The 23,220-nt window shown below is 41.3% G+C and overlaps 1 protein-coding gene across 3 annotated transcripts; it reads left to right on the top strand.

The window, feature by feature from the left end:
- Nucleotides 1-1,302: 1,302 nt before the first annotated feature.
- On the top strand, nt 1,303-21,479 carry LOC143859053 (ACT domain-containing protein ACR10-like). Of its 3 annotated transcripts, none has more exons than XM_077369723.1 (6): nt 1,303-1,656; nt 3,819-4,007; nt 4,894-4,999; nt 18,808-19,150; nt 19,940-20,224; nt 21,077-21,479. In XM_077369723.1, the coding sequence occupies exons 1-6, from the start codon at nt 1,503-1,505 to the stop codon at nt 21,212-21,214; spliced, it is 1,215 nt and encodes a 404-aa protein (XP_077225838.1). In that variant the 5' UTR covers nt 1,303-1,502; the 3' UTR covers nt 21,215-21,479. The 3 variants fall into 3 exon arrangements, with proteins under 3 accessions (XP_077225838.1, XP_077225839.1, XP_077225837.1); XM_077369722.1 differs by having other exon boundaries at nt 1,305-1,656; nt 3,786-4,007; XM_077369724.1 differs by lacking the exon at nt 3,819-4,007.
- The last annotated feature ends 1,741 nt before the right edge of the window (nt 21,480-23,220 follow it).

Consider the following 23,220-nt stretch of genomic DNA (forward strand, 5'->3'; position numbering starts at 1 on the left):
TGATACGTTTGGCAAATGCATCCATCCCTAAGATATGTTGGGTCAATGCCTAATTTTCAAAGCAATTTTTGATAAACAAAGGTGATATTGTTGGTAAATTCCTAATTTTAAGATCCCTGTATCTTTTCATGGTATAATATAAAAGGAAAATGGGATTAGAGTTTTGGTAATCGCACACTTCTTTACTTACCTATTGAGATCATTTTCGGGAGAGAGTAAAAATCAGGAAATGATATTCACAATCCCTTGTTTTCATAAGGACACTCCTTTTACATTTGGGACTACCATGTCTTAATAATTGCACAAACACAGCCTGTCTTTTCTTCTTTAATTAAGATTTGAGAGCATTTTGGATAGGAGTGCAACTTGGGTCGGGTCAGGTTGAGCTTTTGCTAAAAAATGAATTGGAATCAACCCGAACCTAACCCGGTTTTAAGGTAAAAGCTCAACCCAAATTCCAAAAAATCGACCCGAATTGCACCCCAAATTTTGGGAACCGTAATAAACTCCAACAGCTGCTTAAAAAGGAAAAGATGAGATGAGTTAGTGCCTTACTCGATGCACGTGGTTTACGGGTGATTGCGTGCATCCGTAGGGCATGCTCCTACCTTAAAATAGCGTAGGGACACCCTATGTCAAAAAAAAAGAAAAAGAGAGTTAGTGCAATTATCAAAACATGCTAGTCCAAACATCACTCTCCTTCCATTTTTCAGAGTTGTTAATCGTTAAGTGATAACAACCTTTTATTTGGAAAGTAACAAGGTCTTAAATAACAGCTAATTACAAAAATGTAAAGTGTAAGCAAAGCTAGGCGTGCCACTATTAGAACAAGGGAGTGTCGATATCATTTTTGGTAAATATCTCTGGTCTCTTTATAATTTTAAAAAGGAAAATGTTATCAGCACTACTGTATTTTGATGTGGGCACTCCTCACTTTATTAAAAGTACGGTATGGCCCGCACCATAGGATGATCCAAACCGTCCATTAGATGGGCCACAGCCTAAATAGGTCGTGCCCCAAAAATTATTTCCATAGCTTGATCCTAACACTCCGATCTATAGAGGGTTAGGATGAACCCTCTAACATTCAGATCGGAGGGTTAGGATCAACCTATGGAAATGATTTTTGGGGCATGACCTATTTAGTCTGTGGCCCATCTAATGGACGGTTTGGATCATCCTATGGTGTGGGCCATACAGTACTTTTAATAAAGAGAGGAGTGCCCTCATCAAAATACGGTAGTGCTGATAACATTTCCCTTCTAAAATATTGAGGAGACTTTTCCATAAAGATAAATTGTTTGTGAAAGACGGAGACAAGGTGGGTGAGAGGGAGACAACTTGAGAAAGCCCCATTTTCTTTCTGGGTTTTCTCTCTTTTGTTCTTTCATACCTGTTTTTCCATGGAAATTTATATCATCTGTTTGCGGATTAAAAGTGAAGAAGAAACAACTGTTCTTGGTTTCTGTTCGAAATTTGGTTGAATTGAAGCAAAAAAGGAGATGGGTATTCCTTCTGAGGACTTAGTTCTCATTAGAGAGTCTGAAAATCCAGAGGATCCGAGTGTAATTACTGTGAATTGCCCAGATAAGACTGGTTTAGGGTGTGATCTCTGTCGTATAATCTTGTTCTTCGGCTTGAGCATTGTGAAAGGAGGTAATAATCAAAGGGGTAGAAGAAATTAAATCTTGTTTTTTGAATATTTCTTTGCGGGTGTTTGTGTTATCTTAACCTTTTTTTTTTGGGTGGTGGTAAATGTTACAATTGTTTTTCCATATCTAGGATGTTTAGTAGGTTTTATTTTCTTTTTCCCATAGTTTCAAAAACTCCCTCGTGTCATCATCTACTCTCCTGAGTCGACTCCCTTTTACCTTGGCCGCGTTATTCCTTGAGTCATGGTTTTAAATTTCGGATTTCGGTGGAGAACGACACCGAAATCACACTTATCCGAAACGGTATTTTATTTCGGCAGGAATTTCGTTTTTTCCGAAATTTCACCCAAAAAGCCTGTTTTTATTTATTTATTATTTTAATATTTTACCGAAATTTTGGCCGAAATTACAGAAATTCGGTAATTTGGGAAATTCTATATCAATTAAAATATTGTTTTCTTTGTTTCGCCGGATTTTGGCCGAAATTTCAAAATTTCGATTTCCGGGGGTCCGAAACCGGTATCGAAACCGAAATTTAAAACCTTGGTTTGAGTACACATTTTGCTCTATAAAGTCAATCAAAATTCTTTTGACTCTCTTGAGTTGACTCCCCTGCATTTTGCCCTATAATGTCAATCAAAACTCCTTTGACTCTCCCGAGTTATGACCGCGTCAGCCAAGCATGGTTTTAAATAGGGGTGCAACTCATGTCGGGTTGGGTCGGGTTGAGGCACCCGACCCAACCCGAGGAACCCATTTTTCCAACCTAACCCGATTTCCAACCCGGCTGGGCTCAACCCGACCCAACCTGATTTGCAATCGGATCAACCCGACCCAACCCGATTTTCAATTCATGCACATGTTTTTTGTGGGCCCCACTGTTTTTTTTTTTTTGCTCACATTCCTACACAGGCATCCACCATATAAAAACTCTTTGTAACTAAACTGAAGGATAAATTTATGTTGAAATTTAAGCACATTTCTAGCTTCAATGGGAAATGTGTTCAGTTGAAATCGGGTTTTAAGCACATATTGGAATTTAAAATCGGGTTTCGGGTCGGGTCGGGTTGCCCGACACCCCAACCCGACCCAACCCGATTTCCAATTCGGGTTGATTTTTCCCAACCCAACCCAACCCAAATTCGGGTTCAACCTGTCGGGTTCGGGTTGAACCCGACCCGAGTTGCACCCCTAGTTTTAAAACTCCCCGTCTTCGTGGACTCCCCCATGTCGAGTCCTGTTTACCTTTGCCATGTTATGCTTTTTGCCGCCACGTTCCGCGTTTTGCCCTACTGAGTAAAAAAAAACTCCTTTGACTCTTCCGAATTATGACTGCGTCAATCGAGTACTTCAGCCGCTTCAACCAAGTAACCACGTCGTGCCGAGTAGACTAGGATTTTCTTCGGTCGCGCTCCATACCACATCCGCTTTTTTAAACACTGCAACCAACTACTTAACCACATCAACCGAATACTTGATCGCTAATTTTGACCCTCATCCGTATTTTGAGACATTGCCTTTTGATATCCTACTGATTTCTATTTCCTGTTCTGCTCTCACTAATTTCTATAGCATGTAGTTGTCGTATTTCCAGTGAGAAGAAGCGACTCGTGCCAAGTTGATGGAGTAAAAAGAGGTAGGGGCAGACCGAAAACAACTGGGGTAAAAACAATGAGGAAAGACTTGATGGCTAGGAACATAAGAGAACATGACCTTGGATAGGAGAGAATGGAAGAAAATGATCCAAGTGGATGAACCCAACTAATGTTAGGATTATACTTGGTCAATTTGAGCCTGGTAGATTCTTTCAATTTCTTCATGAAAATTTTCTAAAGGATTCATTAGCCGGCCCCAACTGGTCTGGGACAAAGGCTTAGTTGAGTTGAGTTGAGTTGAGTAGATGTCGTATGGCTATTCAGTAAGAATTAATCACGTTTAGTCTTGTTAGCACATTGGAGGCAGAGTTTCCTTGAATTAACCAATTGCTTTCCCCATTTTTCTCGTACTCTGTTATCTTCTTCATTTTCTGTTTTGATAGAACTGTGTTCTAATAAGTAAAAGATGTTTTTTCATCTATTCCTTTGTGGGTGTTTGTGATTTCTGTTTTTTTTTTCTTTTGGGTTGTGGTTAAAGATGTTTCGACGGATGGAAAATGGTGCTATATAGTGTTCTGGGTGGTGGGGAGATGGAAGACAAGGTGGGGCGTTTTGAAGAAGAGGCTTTTGGCTGTGTGCCCCTCGTGTTCTTCAGCTTCCGGGATTTATTATTACAGGCCCGAAATTGAGCAGCCGCCCAAGCTCCTCGATTTGTTTCTTCTAAAGTTCTGTTCTTTTGATCGAAGGGGACTCTTGCATGGTGAGCGCGAATCTCTTCTACCATTTACTGTATATATTGGTTCTTAGTTTTTCCGGGTTTTTTTTCTGTGTGGAAGAGAGGAGAGGGTATCAGTTTGCATCCTGATTGATCTTCTTAGACGGAAGATTAGCCTCTTGGACCTACTTCGAGGGGAGGGTGAGTCCTCCTCTGTGTGCAAAAATACAATTTTGGTTTGAAATTCTTCATTGATTTGAAAAAAAACACTAGTTATTTATACGAAATGGAAACCCCACACTTCCTCTAAAACTCCTACCCAAGCTAATCTAGAAACTATAACCTTATCTCTAAGACTCCTACATATACCAAAGAACTAGAGAGAAATCTCCACAAACTACAAATATTTAAACTAATCTATTAATTCCACCCTAAGTGGGGCCCATCTAGGCACGTAACATATGGGGTCAGAACCAAAGTTTTAAATTTTGACCGAAATCCGAAATTTCGGGTTTCAGTCGAGACCGAAACCGAAATTGGGTAAACCCGAAACGTTACAAAATTTCGACCTAAATTTTGAAATTTCTGCCCGAAATTTAAGGAAAATCCCCAAAATAATCTGGATTTTATTCTTTATTTAATAATTTCCTGAAATTTCAGCCGAAATTACCGAAATTTTGTACGAGATAAAATATTAATTTATTTGATTTCGTCCGAAATTTCGGCAAGGACCGAAACACATTCCGAAACCGAAATTTGAAACCATGGTCAGAACTCTTTTTTTTTTCCCATTTTCTGGGCTATAACTTCTGGATTCCCCCCCTTGTTCAGTTAGGTTTTGAGTTTTTTGGTGGGTTTATAGGTTTATGGGTTGTGGGTGGGGTGGGATTTTTAGATTTAATTTTATTAATCATCTTTGGGAAATGGGCAGATGTGAATAAGGTTCTCTACGAGTTGGAGCTTACAATAAGGAGAGTGAAGGTATCAACCACTCCAGATGGGAAAGTGATGAACCTTTTCTTCATCATAGACACCAGGTTCCATATTCTTTTTGCATTTCCCTCTTTTTCCTCTATATAAATTTCCCTTGTTTTCTCGTCCTTTAGTTTCCTTTAGTTTTTATTATCTTTTGAAATTCCTTATATGTATTGCGATGAGTAATACATGATGCAGGACAGGTATGGAAAATTAATTCTCATTTAGCTTTGATACCACATGATATATGATGCCTTGATATACAATAAAAGGATGTAAGGATAAGTGTTTCAGGTCTCAAATTAGGACTGTTATGACTGTGATAATCTGTAGCTTTGTAACAGACAACCAAGATTCAAATGGCATAGGTTTGAGGGTATAAGAAAGTATAATGAAAAATTTTGAATTATCTTTCTTGTATTGATTTCTTTGGGAATGTATACATTTATGCAGCAAATTGACATTTTGAATCCCTGAATTGTAGGGATTTTATTTTTAACTTTACATGCGAGTTTTCTTAGAATAGGAATGTACAAAATATACATGTTATAGCAATTATTGCTATTGCTGTAATGTTCGTCAATCACGTTCGTCAATCACGTGGATTTCTTAATAGTCCCCTTCAAGTTGAAGAGTGAATGTCATGAACACTCAACTTGCTAATGAGATGATAAAATTGAGCTTTGCTGAGAGGTTTGCCTAGAGGTCTAGTGAAAAGATCACAACTTGTTCAGTAGTTGGAATGTGCCGACTGCAGAGTAAGCCCGATTGAATCTTCTCACGAACAAATGACAGTCAAGTTGGATGTGCTTAGTGCATTCGTGGAAGACGTGGTTGGCTGCGATGCGTATGGCAGCTTGATTGTCACAAAATAGGATTGTTGGATCAGCCAATGGGGCGCCTAAGTCTTGTAGGACAAATGAAAGCCATGCGAGTTCACAGCTTGTGACATCCATGGCACGGTATTCTGCTTCTGCGGAAGACAAAGAAACCAAGTGTTGTTTCTTCGTTTTCTAAAATAATGGAGAGGTTCCTAGCATGGTACAGTAGCCAGTCATGGAGTGACGTGTCATTGGACAACTCGCCTAGTCAGAATAAAAAAACATTCAACTGTGGAATGGTACCTTGGCCAGGAGGTCGCTATAAGTATCGTATAACCCGCCTAGCAGCTTTAAGGTCAGTCTAGCGCTGTTGTTGCATGAACTGGCTTAGGATGTGAACAGAGTATACAGTGTTAGGTCGTGTGATGGTGAGATAGATTAAGCATCCCACAAGATGTCGATAGGTTGTGGGGTCATGTAAGGATCACCGTCATCAATGGTCAGCTTCAAGTTCAAGTTCTCCTCCATGGGAAAATTGACAGGTCGAGCACCAGGAAGACCTATATCATCAAGAATTTCAAGAGTGTATTTCCGTTGTGATATGCATATTCCTTGACAAGATCATGCAACTTCAATCCCTAAGAAGTATTTCAAGCGACCTATGCCTTTAATATGGAAGTGGTGACGAAGGAAGGCCTTAAGAGACGTGATAGCAGCATCATTGTTGTCTGCTACAATGATGTCGTCAACATAAACCAAAACTGCAGTGAAAGATGAACCATTGTAGTGAGTGAAGAGTGAGCATTCAGCATGAGACTGTTTATAGCCTGCAGCTTGAATGGCAGAAGAAAACTGGGAAAAAGAATTTCGACATACTTGTTTTAATTCGTTGATCGATTTGTGTAATCTACAAGCAAGATGCTTTCCCTTACGAGAATATCCGGGTGGAATACTCATTAGACTTCTTCATCGAGATCACCATGGAGAAAGGCATTGTGGACATCCAATTGGTGAAGTTACCGATTGCGGACAGAGGCAACAACAAGGAGACAACGAACAATCACTAATTTTGCCACAGGTGCAAATGTCTCATGATAATCCAAACCGGCAGTTTGAATATAGCCTTTAACGACGAGACGAGCTTTGTATCATTCAATGCTCGCATCATAATGATATTTGATTCGATATACCCATTTGCAGCCAATGGTTTTTTTTTTTTTTTTTTCTCGTGGAAGAGTTACAATAGTCCACGTATGTTTTCTTTCAAGTGCATGAAGTTCAGTCACCATGGCATCACACCAATGAGGGTCCTGCACAGCTTGAGCAAACGTCTCCCGCAGGTTTGGAAGTAGTGGAGATGGATGCAAGAAAGTGAGGGTGAATGGGTGATAAACGATCATATGGATTTTTTTTTTGAAAGACGACAAGTGTGTGTGTGTATATATCCAACCGAGAATTTACAGAAAATAGGAACCAACAGTCCCCTACATATTAACAGCATCAAGGACGTCTATCGTCCAGGACCACCCTTCCCAATTTAAAAAAAAAACCTCTAAAACACTAAGAACCGGAGCCCTGAAAAGATAACTTCTTATAGAAACTTCCCTTAAGATGAACACCTCTATAAGTCCGCGAGGAGCCCAACTATTTCAGAAGCAAATATCTCCTCATCAAGACTGATGACCGAGAGATCCTCATCCGATGGCTCTTTATCTGTTGATGCCTTCTTCCTGGCAATCATAGCCTCCAATTTTTGAATCCCCATCTCCTTATCCTCTTCCCAACGGAGAAGTCTTTCGGCCTTTTCGTCTGACATCACCTTGATAAAGAAGGGGTGTTTGTGCATGGGAGAATGGGTTTCTTTCACGTTGCGTGACCCAGTCAAACTGAAAATACTTCCGGCCTTCTGTTGGCCGCCTTTTTAAAAAGCTTCCATTGTCTTTTTAGAAAATCTCTAATGACTTCTCTATGCGTGGGCGCTTCTTTGGAGGCTAGTTCTTCATTATATACCATCACTTTCATCCTTTTCAAAGAGTCCTCCACCTCCGATATTTCCACCGCTTGATTCCTCTTCCGGCTTGGGACTAGGGGATTCGAAGAAAACGTGCTGTTGAGAGAGAATAGAGAGCAGAGAAAAGTGAGTTGGGAAAATCTCCCCCTCACTTATGTATTTATATTAAATAGGATAAGTACAAAAATGACAACTATGCCCTTAGGCAATACACTATATCCAACACTCCTCCTCCAGCTGGAATGTAGATATTATACATTCCCAGCTTGTTACAAATATCATTTGACTTTGACTTAGGTAATGACTTGGTAAAAATATCCGCTAACTGGTCCACAGATCGAGTGAAGGAAACGTGTATTTCACCCCTCTGGATTCTCTGGCGAATAAAATGGCAATCAACCTCTATATGTTTGGTTCTCTCATGAAATACGGGATTGGTGGCTATGTGAATCCAGTTTTATGATCACAGTAGAGCTGAGCTGGAGAAGTAGCAGAGAAACCAATTTCTGACATAAGAGACCGTAACCAAAGAAGCTCCCCACTAGTATGAGACATAGCTCGGTATTCTGCCTCGGTGTTAGACTTTGAAACTATCTCTTGTTTCTTACTTTTCCATGATATCAGATTGCCGCCAACAAAGGTGCAATAACCTGTGGTTGATCTCCTATCTGCTGGAGATCCTGCCCAATCTGCATCACTAAATCCTTCCACTCTGACATGCCCATTTTTCTTGAATAGCAAACTTTTCCCTGGTGCACCTTTCAAATAGCGAAGAATCTGAACTACCGCTGCCCAGTGAGAAGTACGAGGGGCACTCATAAACTGACTAACTACCCCAACTGCATAAGAGATATCTGGGCGAGTAACAGTGAGATAAATAAGTTTCCCAACCAGACGACGGTACCTGCTAGGGTCATCCATCAAGTCTCCTTCTTCTGCAATCAGTTTGATGTTTGGATCCATAGGAACACCAGCAGGCTTTGCCCCCACAAATCCAGTCTCCTCTAACAAATCAAGCACATATTTTCGCTGAGAAAGGGATAGATTGCTGCCAGAATAAGCTTCCTCAATCCCTAGAAAATACCGTAGGCGACCAAGGTCTTTAGTGGAGAATTCTGCTTATAAGAAGGTCTTCAATTTCTGTATACCAACCGTATCACTCCTGTAATAATAATATCATCCACATAGACTATAAGGAGAACATGTCCTGCATCAGAGTGACAACTAAAGACAGAATGATCAACTGTACATTGCCGCATGCCAAATCGCATGACATAGTCACTAAAGCGCCCAAACCATGCTCTAGGAGACTGCTTGAGCCCATACAAGGACTTGCGTAGCCTACAAACTGAAGATGACATCTCTCCCTGAGCAACATACCCTAGAGGTTGCTCCATGTAAACTTCCTCAAGCAAGTCACCATAAAGAAAGGCATTCTTGACATCAAGCTGATAGAGGGGCCAGCCTTGGTTGACAGCAAGGGAAATGAAGACACGAACAGAGGGAATCTTGTCAACTGGGGAGAAGGTCTCCATGTAATCAACGCCGAAGGTCTGGGTGTAACCTTTGGCGACAAGGCGAGCCTTTAGCCTCTCAATAGTACCGTCTGGTAAATATTTGATGGTGAACACCCATCTACAGCCAACGGTATGTGCCCTGGAAGGAAGATGAACTAAATCCCAGGTGTGATTGGAACGAAGGGCAGCCATCTCAGACTCCATAGCAGCGCGCCATCCCGGATGAGCAAGAGCATCAGAAATAGACCTGGGTAAAGAGACAGAAGACAAGGAAGAGACAAAGCTACGAAACAGAGGAGTCAGATGGTCATAGGAAACCACATAAGAAATAGAATGAGCAGTTGTACGAGAGCGGGTACGAGATGCAATAGGAGAATCAACTAACTTATCAGAAGATGGTAAAAGAGGTAACTGAGAAGAGGAGATCGGGATCTCCGGTTGCGAGGACGGCAACCCAGGCGGCAGGGCAAGAGCAACATCTCGCTGACAACGCTGATAGATTCGTGTGACTGGAGGAGGAGTAGGAGGAGGAGGAGGAGGAATAGAAGGTGGAGGAGTAGGAGAATGAAGAGTAGGTGGAGTAGAAGGGACCGGATCAGGGAGGACAGGAAGGGGAAGAGGAATTGGAGAATCAGAGAGGCCATCCCGGACAGTAGGAGGCTGAAAGAAAGGGGTGGACTCAAAGAAGGTGACATCGGCCGAGATAAATAAGCGTCTCAGCCTAGGGCTGTAGCATCTATAGCCTTTTTGGGTACGTGAGTAGCCCAGAAAGACACAGCGCTCAGCCCGAGGGTCCAACTTATCCAGACCAGGAGACAAGTTATGTACAAAACAGACACAACCAAAGACTCGGGGGTAAGAGGAAAGGGATCACTCGTAGGATGAAGTATCGAGTACGGGGAGGAGCCATCAAGTACAGAAGATGGAAGGCGATTTGCGAGGAAGCAAGCGGTGAGAACGGCATCGCTCCAATAAGACTTAGGGACATGCATCTGAAAGAGGAGGGAACGCGTGATGTCAAGTAAGTAATGGAGTTTCCGCTTAGCAACACCATTTTGCTGGGATGTGTGTGCACATGATGATTGATGAATCATACCGTGGGACGAGAGAAATGTGCTAAACTCATTGGAAAAATACTCACGTGCATTAGTGCGTAAACATTTAAGGGTGCACTGATATTGTGTAGTAATCTCAGCATAAAAAGCACGAAATGCATTAAAAACATGAGAACGATCTTTTAATAAAAACAACCAAGTAACACGAGAGAAATCATCCACAAATATGATAAAATATCTATAGCCAAACTGAGACATAGTCCGCGAGGGACCCCATACATCTGAATGTACTAAATCAAAATGACGCGATACTCGACTAAGGACCCTAGAGGGGAAAGACACACGATGGTGTTTCCCAAGTTGACAAGACTCGCAATCAAAAGGCTGAATAGTGGAAGAAACAGTAGATGTCTGGCGAAGCTTCTGGAGAGGGGGGTGACCGAGACGACAATGCCACAGGTACGAATCGACAGAGCTGTGTAAGGCAACACGAGGCAAGTCACGGTCGAGATGGTAGAGGACATCCACCTCACGGCCCCAGCCAATCGTCCTCCCAATCGTGAGATCCTGAAAAACACAGTGAGAAGGAAAGAATGAGACAGAGCAGTGTAGATTCTTAGTAATTTGACTAACAAAAATTAAATTGAAAGGAGATTTGGGGACACAAAGAACAGAGGATAATGTAAAGCCAGAATGTGGAGATAAAGTACCGATACCAGTGATGGGTGTAGAGGTCCCATCAGCTAAAGTAACAGAATGAGTTGCAGGAGAAAAAAGAGAAAAAGAACTAAGGGAAGAGGCATTACTAGTCAGATGGTTCGAGACCCTGAATCAATAATCCAGGAACTTGAGCTAGTAAGGAGAGTGGCCGGTGAACTACCTGGCTGAGCATAACTGGCAGTAGGTGGGCGGCTGCTGCGACGGAGACGCTGCAACTCATCGTAATCGGCCCTGGAAATAGTCACAGTGTCACTCTGTGGGGCGGTGGGGGTGCTGCCAAGAATGGACGGTGTTGGCGAAGCATCAATAGAATCTGCAGCAGTAAGGTGGGCTGACCGAGATGGACGAAGCTCTGGGTGTAGTGTAACAAGTATCTATATAATGTCCCTCTCGGCGGCAGTGAGTACAGTAAGAACGGGGTCGGCCACCAGTACCACGGCCGCGATCACCATCGCGGCTGCCACCACCACGATCGACACGGCCGTGACCACGCCCGGATGAGCTACCACCACGGCCAGAACGGAACCCGCCGTCATAAGCTGCAAGGGCGGAACTGTCTGCAGGAACAACAGTAGAAGAAGCACTGGGTAAGCACTGCTGAGCACGTGAATAAATCTCGCTGATAGATGGAAGTAAACCGGAGCCAAGAAGCTGCTGACGAAAGGGTAAAAACTCTGACCCAGATACTCGAGACAGTGAACAGCACGGAACTAGTCACGCTGTCGAGTAAGAACAACCAGATCAGTGATCAGGGGCATATAGGTGTCAAGATGCTAACAGAGTGAGATAAACCGGCTGTAGTGATCAGAGAGAGCGGCATCACCGCGGTGAAGACGTATCCACTCAGAGTACGTGGATGAGAGACGTGTGAGGTTATCAACCCCAGAATAAATGAGAGCGGCATGATCCCAGATGGCCTTAGAGGTACGCAAGGTCATCAGTGGTCTATACACCTGGGGGGTCATACTCTGCCACAGAAGGCTACGAATGAGGGCATCATCCTGCCTCCAACGGTCATAGGTAGGATCTGAGGGAGAAGGGGGATCCTGCTCAATAAGGAATATCTTACCTCGAGCGAGGAGGTAGGTCTCAACAACGAGACTCCAACTCAAGTAGTTGGAGCCGTCAAGACGCTCTGAATTAATCTGAGGAAAAGAATGGTCCACAGACGGAGAGTATGAGGAAGGAGTATAACTCGAAGAAGAGGCCAGCGCCGTAGCGGAGCGGGTGTCAGCACGAGAAGGGCTGATCTGATGAGGAATAGTAACATCAGGGGAATCCATGACAATAGATAGAAGAACGACAAGAGGTATGGGAAGCTCTCAACGATACCGGCAAACCAAAAAAAGTACAGCGAAGATAGAGGAGGATAAAGGTAAAGGAAGTCAGATCGATGATCCAGAGAAAAGAGTGCGGCCCTGAGACAAGGACAAGGGATGGGGGCGAGATATATGATCCATAGGGAAACAAGAAGATATAAGGACTAGAGTCGGAGCCGCAAAGAGGTAGAGAACAATTTTAAAGGATTTTAGATCATTGGGAAGAGAATGAAACTAGGGTTGCTTGGTTTCGTTGTTCGAAGAGGGTAAAAGAGAGTAGAAGGGAGGTACTGTAGCGGGTATTGTAGCAGGTTACTGTAGCGGTACTGTAGCGGGGTTGAAGGAAGGAGGGTTAGGGTTTTAGAATTAGGGTTAGGGTTAGGTTAGAGAGAGGGAGAAGGAAGGAGGGTTAGGGTTAGGGTTGACGGAGAAGATGAAGGGTAAAGGTTTCCCCAGGGATCAGAAACCCTAGGGCTCTGATACTATGTTGAGAGAGAATAAAGAGAAGAGAAAAGTGAGTTGGGAAAATCTCCCCCTCACTTATGTATTTATATTAAATAGGATAAGTACAAAAATGACAACTATGCCCTTAGGCAATACACTATATCCAACACATGCAATATGAGGTCAAAGCATTCTGGTTTTCCATCTTGTGTACAGATGTGATTTTCCCTTCATTCAGATATATTAGAGGGAAAACGAAGAGGCGGGAGGTGGTAATGATGAACCGCCTCAGGAGGATCACTGACTATATGCCAGGTGTCCAAACTCGCATTGAATGTTGCTTGCAAAATCTCCTTCTATTACATGAATATTAATCGCGCCGTAGTAGCCATTTCCGTCTATCCCAAAAAGGTAGATCTTTACGGCTTCCCATCATATATTAAAGTTCCAAGGAATGAATATTTTACACATATCTCGAAGCTCTCCTTGTGGGTTTGGCCCAAAACAGGTGTTTCAGTCATTCCTCCATTAAATGAGAGTAATCATTCATCCAATTGACAATGACACTGCGTCGCCAATCAGAATGAAAGATATTACCTTCCCAGACACAATCCCCTAACCCCAACCAACTTGGGGCACCTCCTCATCCATAAACGACACATACATTGGGTAGCACGGGGGCTCCAACACACCTCGTTTTATTTATCTTTAAAGCTTCAACCCCTTCTGATATGAATTTCAAGGGCATGCCCTTTTTGTCCTTGGATAATCTTGCACAAGGTGACCTCCGGACGGAATCATATGTATCCGTTCTGAATCCTTGTTTCCCTGGACGCGTATTTTTCGTCTTACTAAGTTCCGAAAATGTTCCTTGGTTGGGTAGTCCAGAAGTCCCAGCCCTGTTGATACCCAGATCTTTCCTTAACTTCGCAAGTTTACACTTACAGTAGCTTTTGGCACAAGGAACTGACTTGCCAGTAAGGTTGTTTACCTCTTCTAAACTCTCTCTTAGTAAGTTCCGATATCCCGGGGAGGGGGCAAACTAGACTAGGGAGAGTTGATAATCCCAAAGTCCTGTCGCCATTCATAGGAAGGGACAGAAAGGATGCAGTCGGCGCAAGAGATCTGACACTGCTGTCAGGTGATGAGATTTGAAATTTGAATTAGTGGACCCTATAGGGTCAATTGTCTCCCCACCCAGAGTTTCTGAGGAATGTGGTAGCATCGTCCCTGTCACCGCCGGTAGCTTTTCCGGATTCGGAGTACCATTCTTCGAGGGGTCAAACTCCAGAAGGGTAAGAGCCTTTCCGGATTGAGGGTCTTGATTTACAATATCAGCACCCAACTGATGTCTATTACTCTGAATTTCAACTCCAACAGTGTAACATTGGCCCAATATTCGGATCTGAATAGAGGATGGATGTAGCTTCCACCATGGAACGAGAATTTTAGCAGATAAGAATGACATGCATTGATTATGATCCCCTTCCATTTTTATTTCCAAGACTCGACCAAGTAAGCTACCTAAAGCTTCAACTGTTAATAAGGCCCAAACATGAAGAGGGATCCCATAAAAGTTAATCCTTGTCGCCTCCACACCTTAGATATACTCTGTACTCGAGGTAGTGAGAGAATGCAATTTGCTATCCCACGCCTCCATTCCTTTGGCCAGGATCATAGCAGCTTCCTCCTCCAATTCAAACATAAACAAAACCTCATTCTTTGATAAGTCGCATAGACAGGAGAGATAAGGGATATTCCAGGATCTCTTAGCCCACTGCCAAAGATCATCAAGGGATTCAGATGCATTATTTTTCTTCCCAATGAGGCAATTTTTAAGGGTATCCAATCTTGTTTCCACTTCCTTGTCCGAGATGATTAAAGACGGAATACTCCCTTCAATCAGAGATCGTCCTCGAATCAGGCCATCGATCGGCTTCATTGTAGGCATTATCCAAAGTGGCATCCGGGATGATTGTTTTCTCACCAGAGGAGAGAGTGCCCTTCATTCTAGTCAAATGGCACCTCCGGCATTTGTCCCTCCATCTGAAGTTGAGATAATCACAGGACAAGCAATTCCAATCCCCAGATCTCCAGTTTGAATTCTCCTTATTTCTTGTTTTCCTTAAACCCTTTCGTGGATCTAGGGTTGTACCGCTAGGTAGGTGGGCCCGATTGTCTTGCTTACACCATCGACAACAACGCCACCATTTGAAATTCCAGTAAGCATAGGCTAAGCAGAACCAGTCCTCCGCCATTTTTCCAGGCCTACTTTTGATGGGGATAAGGAAAGTAAGTACCTTTGATGGGGACCTGCGAGGAAGCAAATGATGTAGACTGATTAGAGGAAGTGGTTAGAGAACAATGAAAATCATGCAACCAAACAGAGGGCTGTCTTGGCCATTTCGAATGTCGAGTGGCAAGAATGGATGTGGTGGGGTCGGGCATGGAGGCACTGGGAGTGGTTTTAGTATCAACAACTGTGGGAAGAACATCGACTGATGGCGTTGGATTGGAAGGTGTGGTTGGTGAGATGTGTAGGGTTGAAGGAGGATCAAGGTCGATGATCGGAATAGGTAGAGTGGGATGTGTGGAGTGGGAAGCAGTAGAAGTGGATGAAAAAGGAAATGTTGTTTCCCGAAAAATAACATGGCGACTAGGGAAGATTTGTTGAGTTGAGAGATCATATACACAGTAGCCTTTTTATCCATATGGATAACTGATGAAGATGCATTTGTTTGCATGTGTGCTGATCTTATTCCAATGAGGATGGGTGTTACTAGCAAAGTAACTACATAAGTGGGAATAAATTGGCTTTTTATTTAGTAGGACTTCATGTGGGGTTTTGTTAGAGAAAAGGGGAGTAGGTATGCGATTAATGAGATATGTAGTGGTTAAAACACATTCCCCCCGAAAGGTGATTGGCAAGTTTGCCTAAAACCGAAGGGCCCGCGCAACTTCAAGAAGATGTCGATATTTACGTTCAATAACCCCGTCTCATGGAAAGAAACTCATAACCGTTGTCCGTTTGAATGGATTTAACTGTGCAAAGAAATTGGGATTGCACAAAAGCGAAAAAAGATCTTAATAAAGATTATGTTTCAGATTTAAATTTCATAAGCTAAACCCAAGTGCACCGAGAAAAATCATCAACAATGGTGAGAAAATAATGCGTAGTAGAATAAAGTGTGGAATAGCCACCCCATGTATCACAATGAATTAAGTGAAATGGTGCAGTAGAAAAAATTGAACTAGACATAAATGGTAAACGAGTTTGTTTTGCTAAAGTACAACATCACAAGAACAGTCTGAATTGAAATAAAAATATTAGGAATAAAGTTGGAGAGTTGTTGAAGGCGCGCAAATGAAGGATGGCTAACATGTCGATGCCATAATTCATGTTGATGCAAATGAGAACTTGTGCCAACGAACTATGTCTTTGCAATGAAGTGGTAAAGTTCGCCGCGATCTCTACCCAGTCCAATCATTGTCTTCGTTGCCAGGTCCTGAAAAACGCAAAAATAAAAAAAAAGTAACTGAGCCATTAGGTAATTGAACCTAGTGATGAAGTAGGTGTAGAAGAAGATGTAACAAGGTGGGAGAGGAAACCATGTGACCGCTTGCACTAGTATCAATAATCCAAGAGTAAGGGCTAGAAAAAGAAGAGTAACAAGTGGATATACCTCTGAAATTAGCCATAGGCTGTGAGGTACGTCCATTGATTATGGACTTGATTTTTTTATACCCCTTTGGCGTGAAAGAAAAAACAAATGACTGCTTATGAGACTGGTATGTGTGATGATTCAACAATGTAAGAGACTTGCTTGGAGAAACTTCGCCCAGATTTGTGCAATCAATGCCCCGGTGGATAACCATTCAATTTATAACAACGAGCTTTGATGTGTCCAGCCCAGCCAAAATGCTCACGTGTGAGGCATTCTTTATGATTGTCTCGAATGTCAGTGGAGGAAGAGCGTGTGGCAGCATTAGTCATAAGAGTATGCCATGTTGATTGGAGGCAGTGGATCCATGTGGAGGATCTGTCTACAAATGGCCGTGTATGGATCATTTAAACCCATTAAAAATTGGAGGACGCATTCCCATTATTCATAATCTGTAAGGGCCTTGGGAGCCCCACAACTCCAACTGGGTGAGGAAATGTAGAATTTATCAAAATAGGCAGCGATACAAGTTTGTTCTTGAAAGCGAGAGGAAATGAATCTTTTGATTTGAAAAATGAGTGGACCATTACTCTGGGAATATCTTTCTTTGAGATCAGACCAAACTTCATCGGTAGATTCAGCATAGAGAACACTATTTGCAAGGTTGGTGGTAATGGCATTAAGAAGCTATGATAATACCATGTGATTGCAACGAATCCAGAAAGAATAGTCAGGAGAGCTTGTGGATGGTTTGACAATGGAACCACCGACGAAGCCGGGTTTATTTCTGGCATTAAAAGCCATGATAATTGCATCTCCAAGAGGCATAATTGTCGCCATTTAAAGGTTGAGGAACAAAAACAGTGTGCGGATTATCTGAGGGATGTAGAAAATCAGGATTGAAAGGATCGATTGATGATTTGATGGGAAGAATACCTGAAGCAGATTCATATTCATGAAAAACTGCCATGACAAAGATAGGGATTCAAAGCTAGGCATGAGTTCGTCGAACGAAAAAGGGTAATGGGAGCGATGAGCGATGAGGCGCCTGAAGATTGGATCGAGAAAGACTAGTGGAATTGCAACAATAGAGAGAATGATTTCAGAAGAATTGTTGGAACTGCAACAATGTATAGAAAATGATTTCATAAGGTTGGAATAGCGAAGCTCTGATACCATAACAAAATTGCCTAGCAAATCCTTATTATGATTACATGCAAAAGCCAGCCGCGAAATTGCCTAGCAAATCTCTATTATGATTAGGTGATTTGGTAGATATTTAAATGTGTTGGCGGTTAGAATAGACATTATTGAGAGAAGGAAGCTCTTTGCTAGCATATATCTATCCACTAGTTGAATGCTATTCAGGCTGAGGGTAGAGAGAAACCTTTTTTTTTTCTAACGATAGGCTAGAGAGAAACTTCGCAAAAGGCTATTATACATTCATCCCTTCCCAGTTTGCACATACTTGAAGAGTGTTTCAATACTTGGATTCTTGCTTCTCCGCTGCAATATGAATAGATCTCAAATAATTCATAAACTTGTGAGATGCTGCAAATCTACAATATGAATATATCATCAAATAATTCATTAACTTGTGAGTACACTCTCCCATACTTCTTTGATGGTAATCCTAATTAGCCTGCTGTTGTATTTGAATTCAGACTATTCTCGGTCTCTTTTTTCTTCTTCCTATAACATCCATTTGCTGGAAACTAGTTAGATGGTTAAGATCATGCTGACCTAAGATGGATAGGCCCAACCACGAATGTCCTATATAGGTGCATCTGTTGTGTCATTATCCACAGGAACACATGATGCATAAGTAGGGAAGACCAAATTTAATTTATAGACCACTATTTGGTGTATAACCAATCATCCACAATCAGTCCCTGGAAAGATATTGGGGCACTCCTTTTATTTATTTATTGGTGAGCTGGGATCAAACCTGTGACCTCAAGGTTGTGAAACAAAGCCCCAACCATTGAGCTACAGACCCAACCCCAATATTCGGGCACTCCTATGAAACCACGATCCTTTATAATGTACAAAGTACCCCATTTAACAGGATACAATAAGGATAAGGGTGTGGGATACTCTCTTTTTTGGTCTCTGTCTCTGTTGACTGTCGCTATTGTTTTAAGTACTGGTCATAGACCAAAAGGACGATGACCTTTTGAGTGGTGCAATCCTCTCGGGAATCATTTTTGTCAGCAACTTTTTGGACAGTTTTCGGTGTTACTAATCTTTTGATCATTTATTGTTTTTTTCTTAATTTTTAATGGTTCTGAAATGTATATCTCTTACTTGCCTTTTATCAGGGAGCTGCTCCATACGAAAAAGAGACAGGAAGATACTTGTGATCGATTGAGATCTGTTTTAGGAGATATCATGATAAGTTGCGAGATTGAATTGGTCAGTGCAGAGCACGCCACGCGTCTGCAACGGTGGTCATCTTTTCTCCCTCCTGCAATCACAGAAGATATGTTCAACTTAGAACTGCCTGAAGAACTACCCACAGGATCTCCCTCGACACCCAAGAGTCTCTCTGTCTCAATGGACAACTCTCTGAGCCCAGCTCACACTCTCATCCAAATTCATTGCCAAGACCACAAGGGCCTCATCTATGACATAATGAGAACTCTGAAGGATTACAACATCCAGGTACTACTGTTGAAACCCACGTTGGAGGTGAATAAAAAAAATGAACCAAAAACTTGATATGACCCTTTTTTTTTATTGGTAATTGATTTGACCCTTTGCAGTACAGTCTGCAATTTCCATGGAAATTGCAATGGCTGATTATTTCTCATCTTTATATGATCCAGTAGTGTACATAATATGTTTTTACATAGGGGACTGATATCCGCGTGACCATATTTGAATAACGGGACGAACTCACCTTGTTTTAAATGTTTTAACCAGCTGGCAAAGGATATTACAATTCCCAAAAAGCTCTCAGCAGCTGGTTAGAACATGTAAAACAAGGCGAGTTCCTTCCATGGTCGAAACATGGTCGTGTGGATATATGTGAAACAACCAATTGCTCCAAAACATGAAGCTGTTAGAGATGGTGTTATTTAATCATTTATACTCCAACACTCCCCCTCATGTGTGGCCCCTCTTTTGGGTCGGTGGCCCCACATGTGGATTTTAAATATAAGGTGTTGTTGGGTTTTGAACCCAGGACCTGCCATGAGGCAATATCTCTGATACCATGTGAAACCACCAATTACTCTAAAAGCTTTAGCTTTTGGTGATGGCGTTATTTAATCTTTTATACTTTAACAATATAGTAGTGTTTTATATATTATAATGTCTTATATGTCTCACTACAACATACATATAATAGTGCAGGGATATACTCATAAATGCATGCACACTACCAGTATTACATTTACGACACTAGCACATTAGCAATATTATGATAGAGATGTAAACTCATGTTGGCAGATTTCTTACGGGCGATTCTCTGCGAATCAAAGTGGAAACTGCGAAGTGGACTTGTTTGTAATGCAAGTGGATGGGAAGAAGATCATTGATCCAAATAAACAAAATGCATTGTGCTCTCGTTTGCGAATGGAGCTGTTCGATCCACTACGGGTCAGAGTGGTGAGCCGCGGGCCCGACACTGAACTTCTGGTTGCCAATCCAGTAGAATTATCTGGCAGGGGCCGACCTCTTGTTATGTACGACATCACCCTTGCTCTGAAAATGCTTGAAACTTGCATCTTTTCGGTATGTCTCCGTTGTCAAATTGTTTATTTATAGGGGTTTTGCAAAAGAAGTCTTCTACTTTGCTTTTTTTTTTGCACAATAAAGTCATCTAGTTTGACAATTTTCAAACAGAGTAGTCACATTGCAAAAGAGTTCTTCTACTGTGCTTCTTTTGTAAAAAGAGTTCTAGTTTGACAATTTGCAAATAGAATAGTCACATTTGATGGATTGTTTTTTACTCGTAAAAAGATCAAAATGTCCTTATATGTGAAGACGAAATTAGTAAAAATACCAAAATACCAAGTGATGTAGGTAATATGTTTGATAGGGTGGGTCCCACCAACTCAACTCAGTCTCAAACCCATGCGTAGGGTGCCATTTTGCCTCATGTTTTGAGAGGCAGGTCCCACAATCTCTACATGAGTCCACGTATAGGGTGGGGCCACCATTTTACACCTCATGTTCTAGAGGGCCAATTTTTTTACACCCATTTATAGCATGGCCAAGAATTCTAGTATATATAGAAATGATATTCCCCTCACTCTTGATTCAAAATATATCATTGACAGTCATGGGCACTTTGGTCTTTTTACAAGGTAAGTTTTGTCCGTTTTGGTCTTTCTATGAGTAAAAAACAATCCATTGTGGATATTTTGGTTACAAAATAATGGCATGACCTGATTCACAAAATTCACTGAAATGTAATGACTGTTTGCAAATTTTCAAGCTAGAAGACTCTTGACACTGTTTGCAAAAAAAGCTAAGCAGAAGACTTCTTTTGCAAAAACCCCTTATTTAAATTCAGACTAGTTTGAGCTTCTTGAATTTGTGATTTTTCTAGACTAAATTAAGTACGTTGATGTGGGTTCTCAGGCTGAGATTGGAAGGCATGTGATCGGTGACCGAGAGTGGGAAGTTTACCGAATCCTTCTAGAGGATGGCCATGAATCTTCTGTGGAAAGGAACACAATTGAAGAGGGAGTGAGAAAGATGTTGATGGGTTGGGAGTGATGATATTGCAGTTGCGAGCTCTTGATGATGGGAGGTCTTTGTTCAGTTTAACCTTCACTGTACAGTATACTTCTGTTTCAATACTACTTTCTGAGATTAAATTATGAGATATGCTGTAACAATATGAAGGATTCAGATGGTGCTAAACTCTCCTTTGTTTTGACTATACAATAAGAATGAGGTCCTACAAGTGGAAAAGAGTACATAGTTTTCTTGTTACCCATGAATAATTCTGGAAATGGATAGTTGTTCAGTTTTCTGTTAAGTGTTTTATATGGTTAACTTTTTTTATTAATAGGTAATTGATATCTACTCATGCTTTCTTGATAATTGTTGGAATGAAACCAACTAGGATGGAGGGAGAAGATGAGATTCAAGAGAACAATTTTGATGCCAAACACACAAAGAAAGAAGCCCAAGTTGTTACTAAAATGACTTACAAATGAAGAAGATACAAGGCCTTAATATATAGGCTACACTTCAAATCCGAGATTAATAAGACTTAATTGTAATTAATTTCCCCAAAGCTTCCACTAATACAATAACAAATGCAAAGTAAATGTCTTACACAATTCCAAAATAATAAACCTAGTCCCTAAACATTAACTCCCAAAAGAGTGATTTCCAATATAGTCAAGGTTGCAAGCCTCCAATGCAATATTCAAAGTAGCAAAGTTCCAAGCTAGGAACATTCAATGAGTGCATGGCAAGCTCCATGCATGTAATGAGTTCCAAGAAAGTCAAGTTGGTCAAGTGCACAAGCGGTTAAGCTTACATTTCCAACAATAATGGCACTCCCCTCTATATTTATTTTTATACGTTGCAATTAGCTGTTTAAGGTTGTTAGAGTTCCCTAAAAACTAACCACACAGTCAAAGCTGAATAGTTTAATATAATGAGGAGTGTCATTATCAAAACAAGGGAGTCTGGGAACATTTCCCTTGCAATATCAATTAATGACTTAACTTTTCTTTATTGCTGTAATCAACACGCCAAATCTGACAAATCTGTCCATTTTAAACCTCCACAAATCGAAGGGTTAGGATGATCGTATGGAAATGATTTTTTGGGCACACCCTTTCTATGTCAGAGCCCATCAGATGAATGGTTTGGATCACCCAAACAATGTGTGCCCACCCTATTTAAGGTCGACGGACCAGATAACTTACTGGTCCGATCCCGATGGACGAAAAAATGTTAGCCTGTGTGTGTGTGTGTGTGAGATTTTTGAGTGCAAATGAGATATAGTTAGTGTTGCATGACCTCAAAAACTATTTTATTAAGATTTTTTTGGATAAATGATAATTTGTTTTACGGCATGAAATATCGTAATTGTTTATGGATATCCTATTTTAATGTCATATATGTTATTAAAATAAGGTCACTTAGGTAATATGAAGTTTCATTTTCATTGTAAACCTAAAATAGGGATACCCGATTATTTCCGTGTTCGACCGGATTTTTTCTATTCTAACCCGATTTTTGATAATTTTTATTGGTTTTACTTGATTTTTTCACCGTCCGACCTCATTTTTTTACATTCTAATAATTTATACCATTTCACTAGTTTTTTTTCTTATTTTTCTCATACTGCGAACTGAATTTCAAGAGTTTGTTGGTTGCTACAGGTGAGAGGGAGATGAAAATAATAATGGTAAATGTAAAATATTCTAAAAAAAAGAAGGGAAAATGGGCAAATAAGTCATTTGTCTCATATGTGCCCCCCCTGATGTGGTAACCCAACGGTGGAGGTCATTGTGGGGCACATGGGCTATGGGCCCCACTACCTTAACCAATAATTACAGATGTGCTCATGGTTCTTGGATTCGACTTTTTGGACCCTTCCTTACAATTATTGCTGGCCAATTTGTTTCATGTGGGGTCTTCCCTAACAATTATTTATGGTCCGTTTGTATGATGTGGAGTTGTGGACTCTTCCCTAGCAATAATCTGTGGTACATTTATGTCTTGCTTCTAACTATTCTGGACCCCGATAAAAGGTTTAG

This window comes from Tasmannia lanceolata, unplaced genomic scaffold (genome assembly GCF_043159265.1).
Source record: "Tasmannia lanceolata isolate RefF3 unplaced genomic scaffold, GAP_Taslan_0.1 ptg000029l, whole genome shotgun sequence".
In the NCBI taxonomy this organism is placed as follows: Eukaryota; Viridiplantae; Streptophyta; class Magnoliopsida; order Canellales; family Winteraceae; genus Tasmannia; species Tasmannia lanceolata.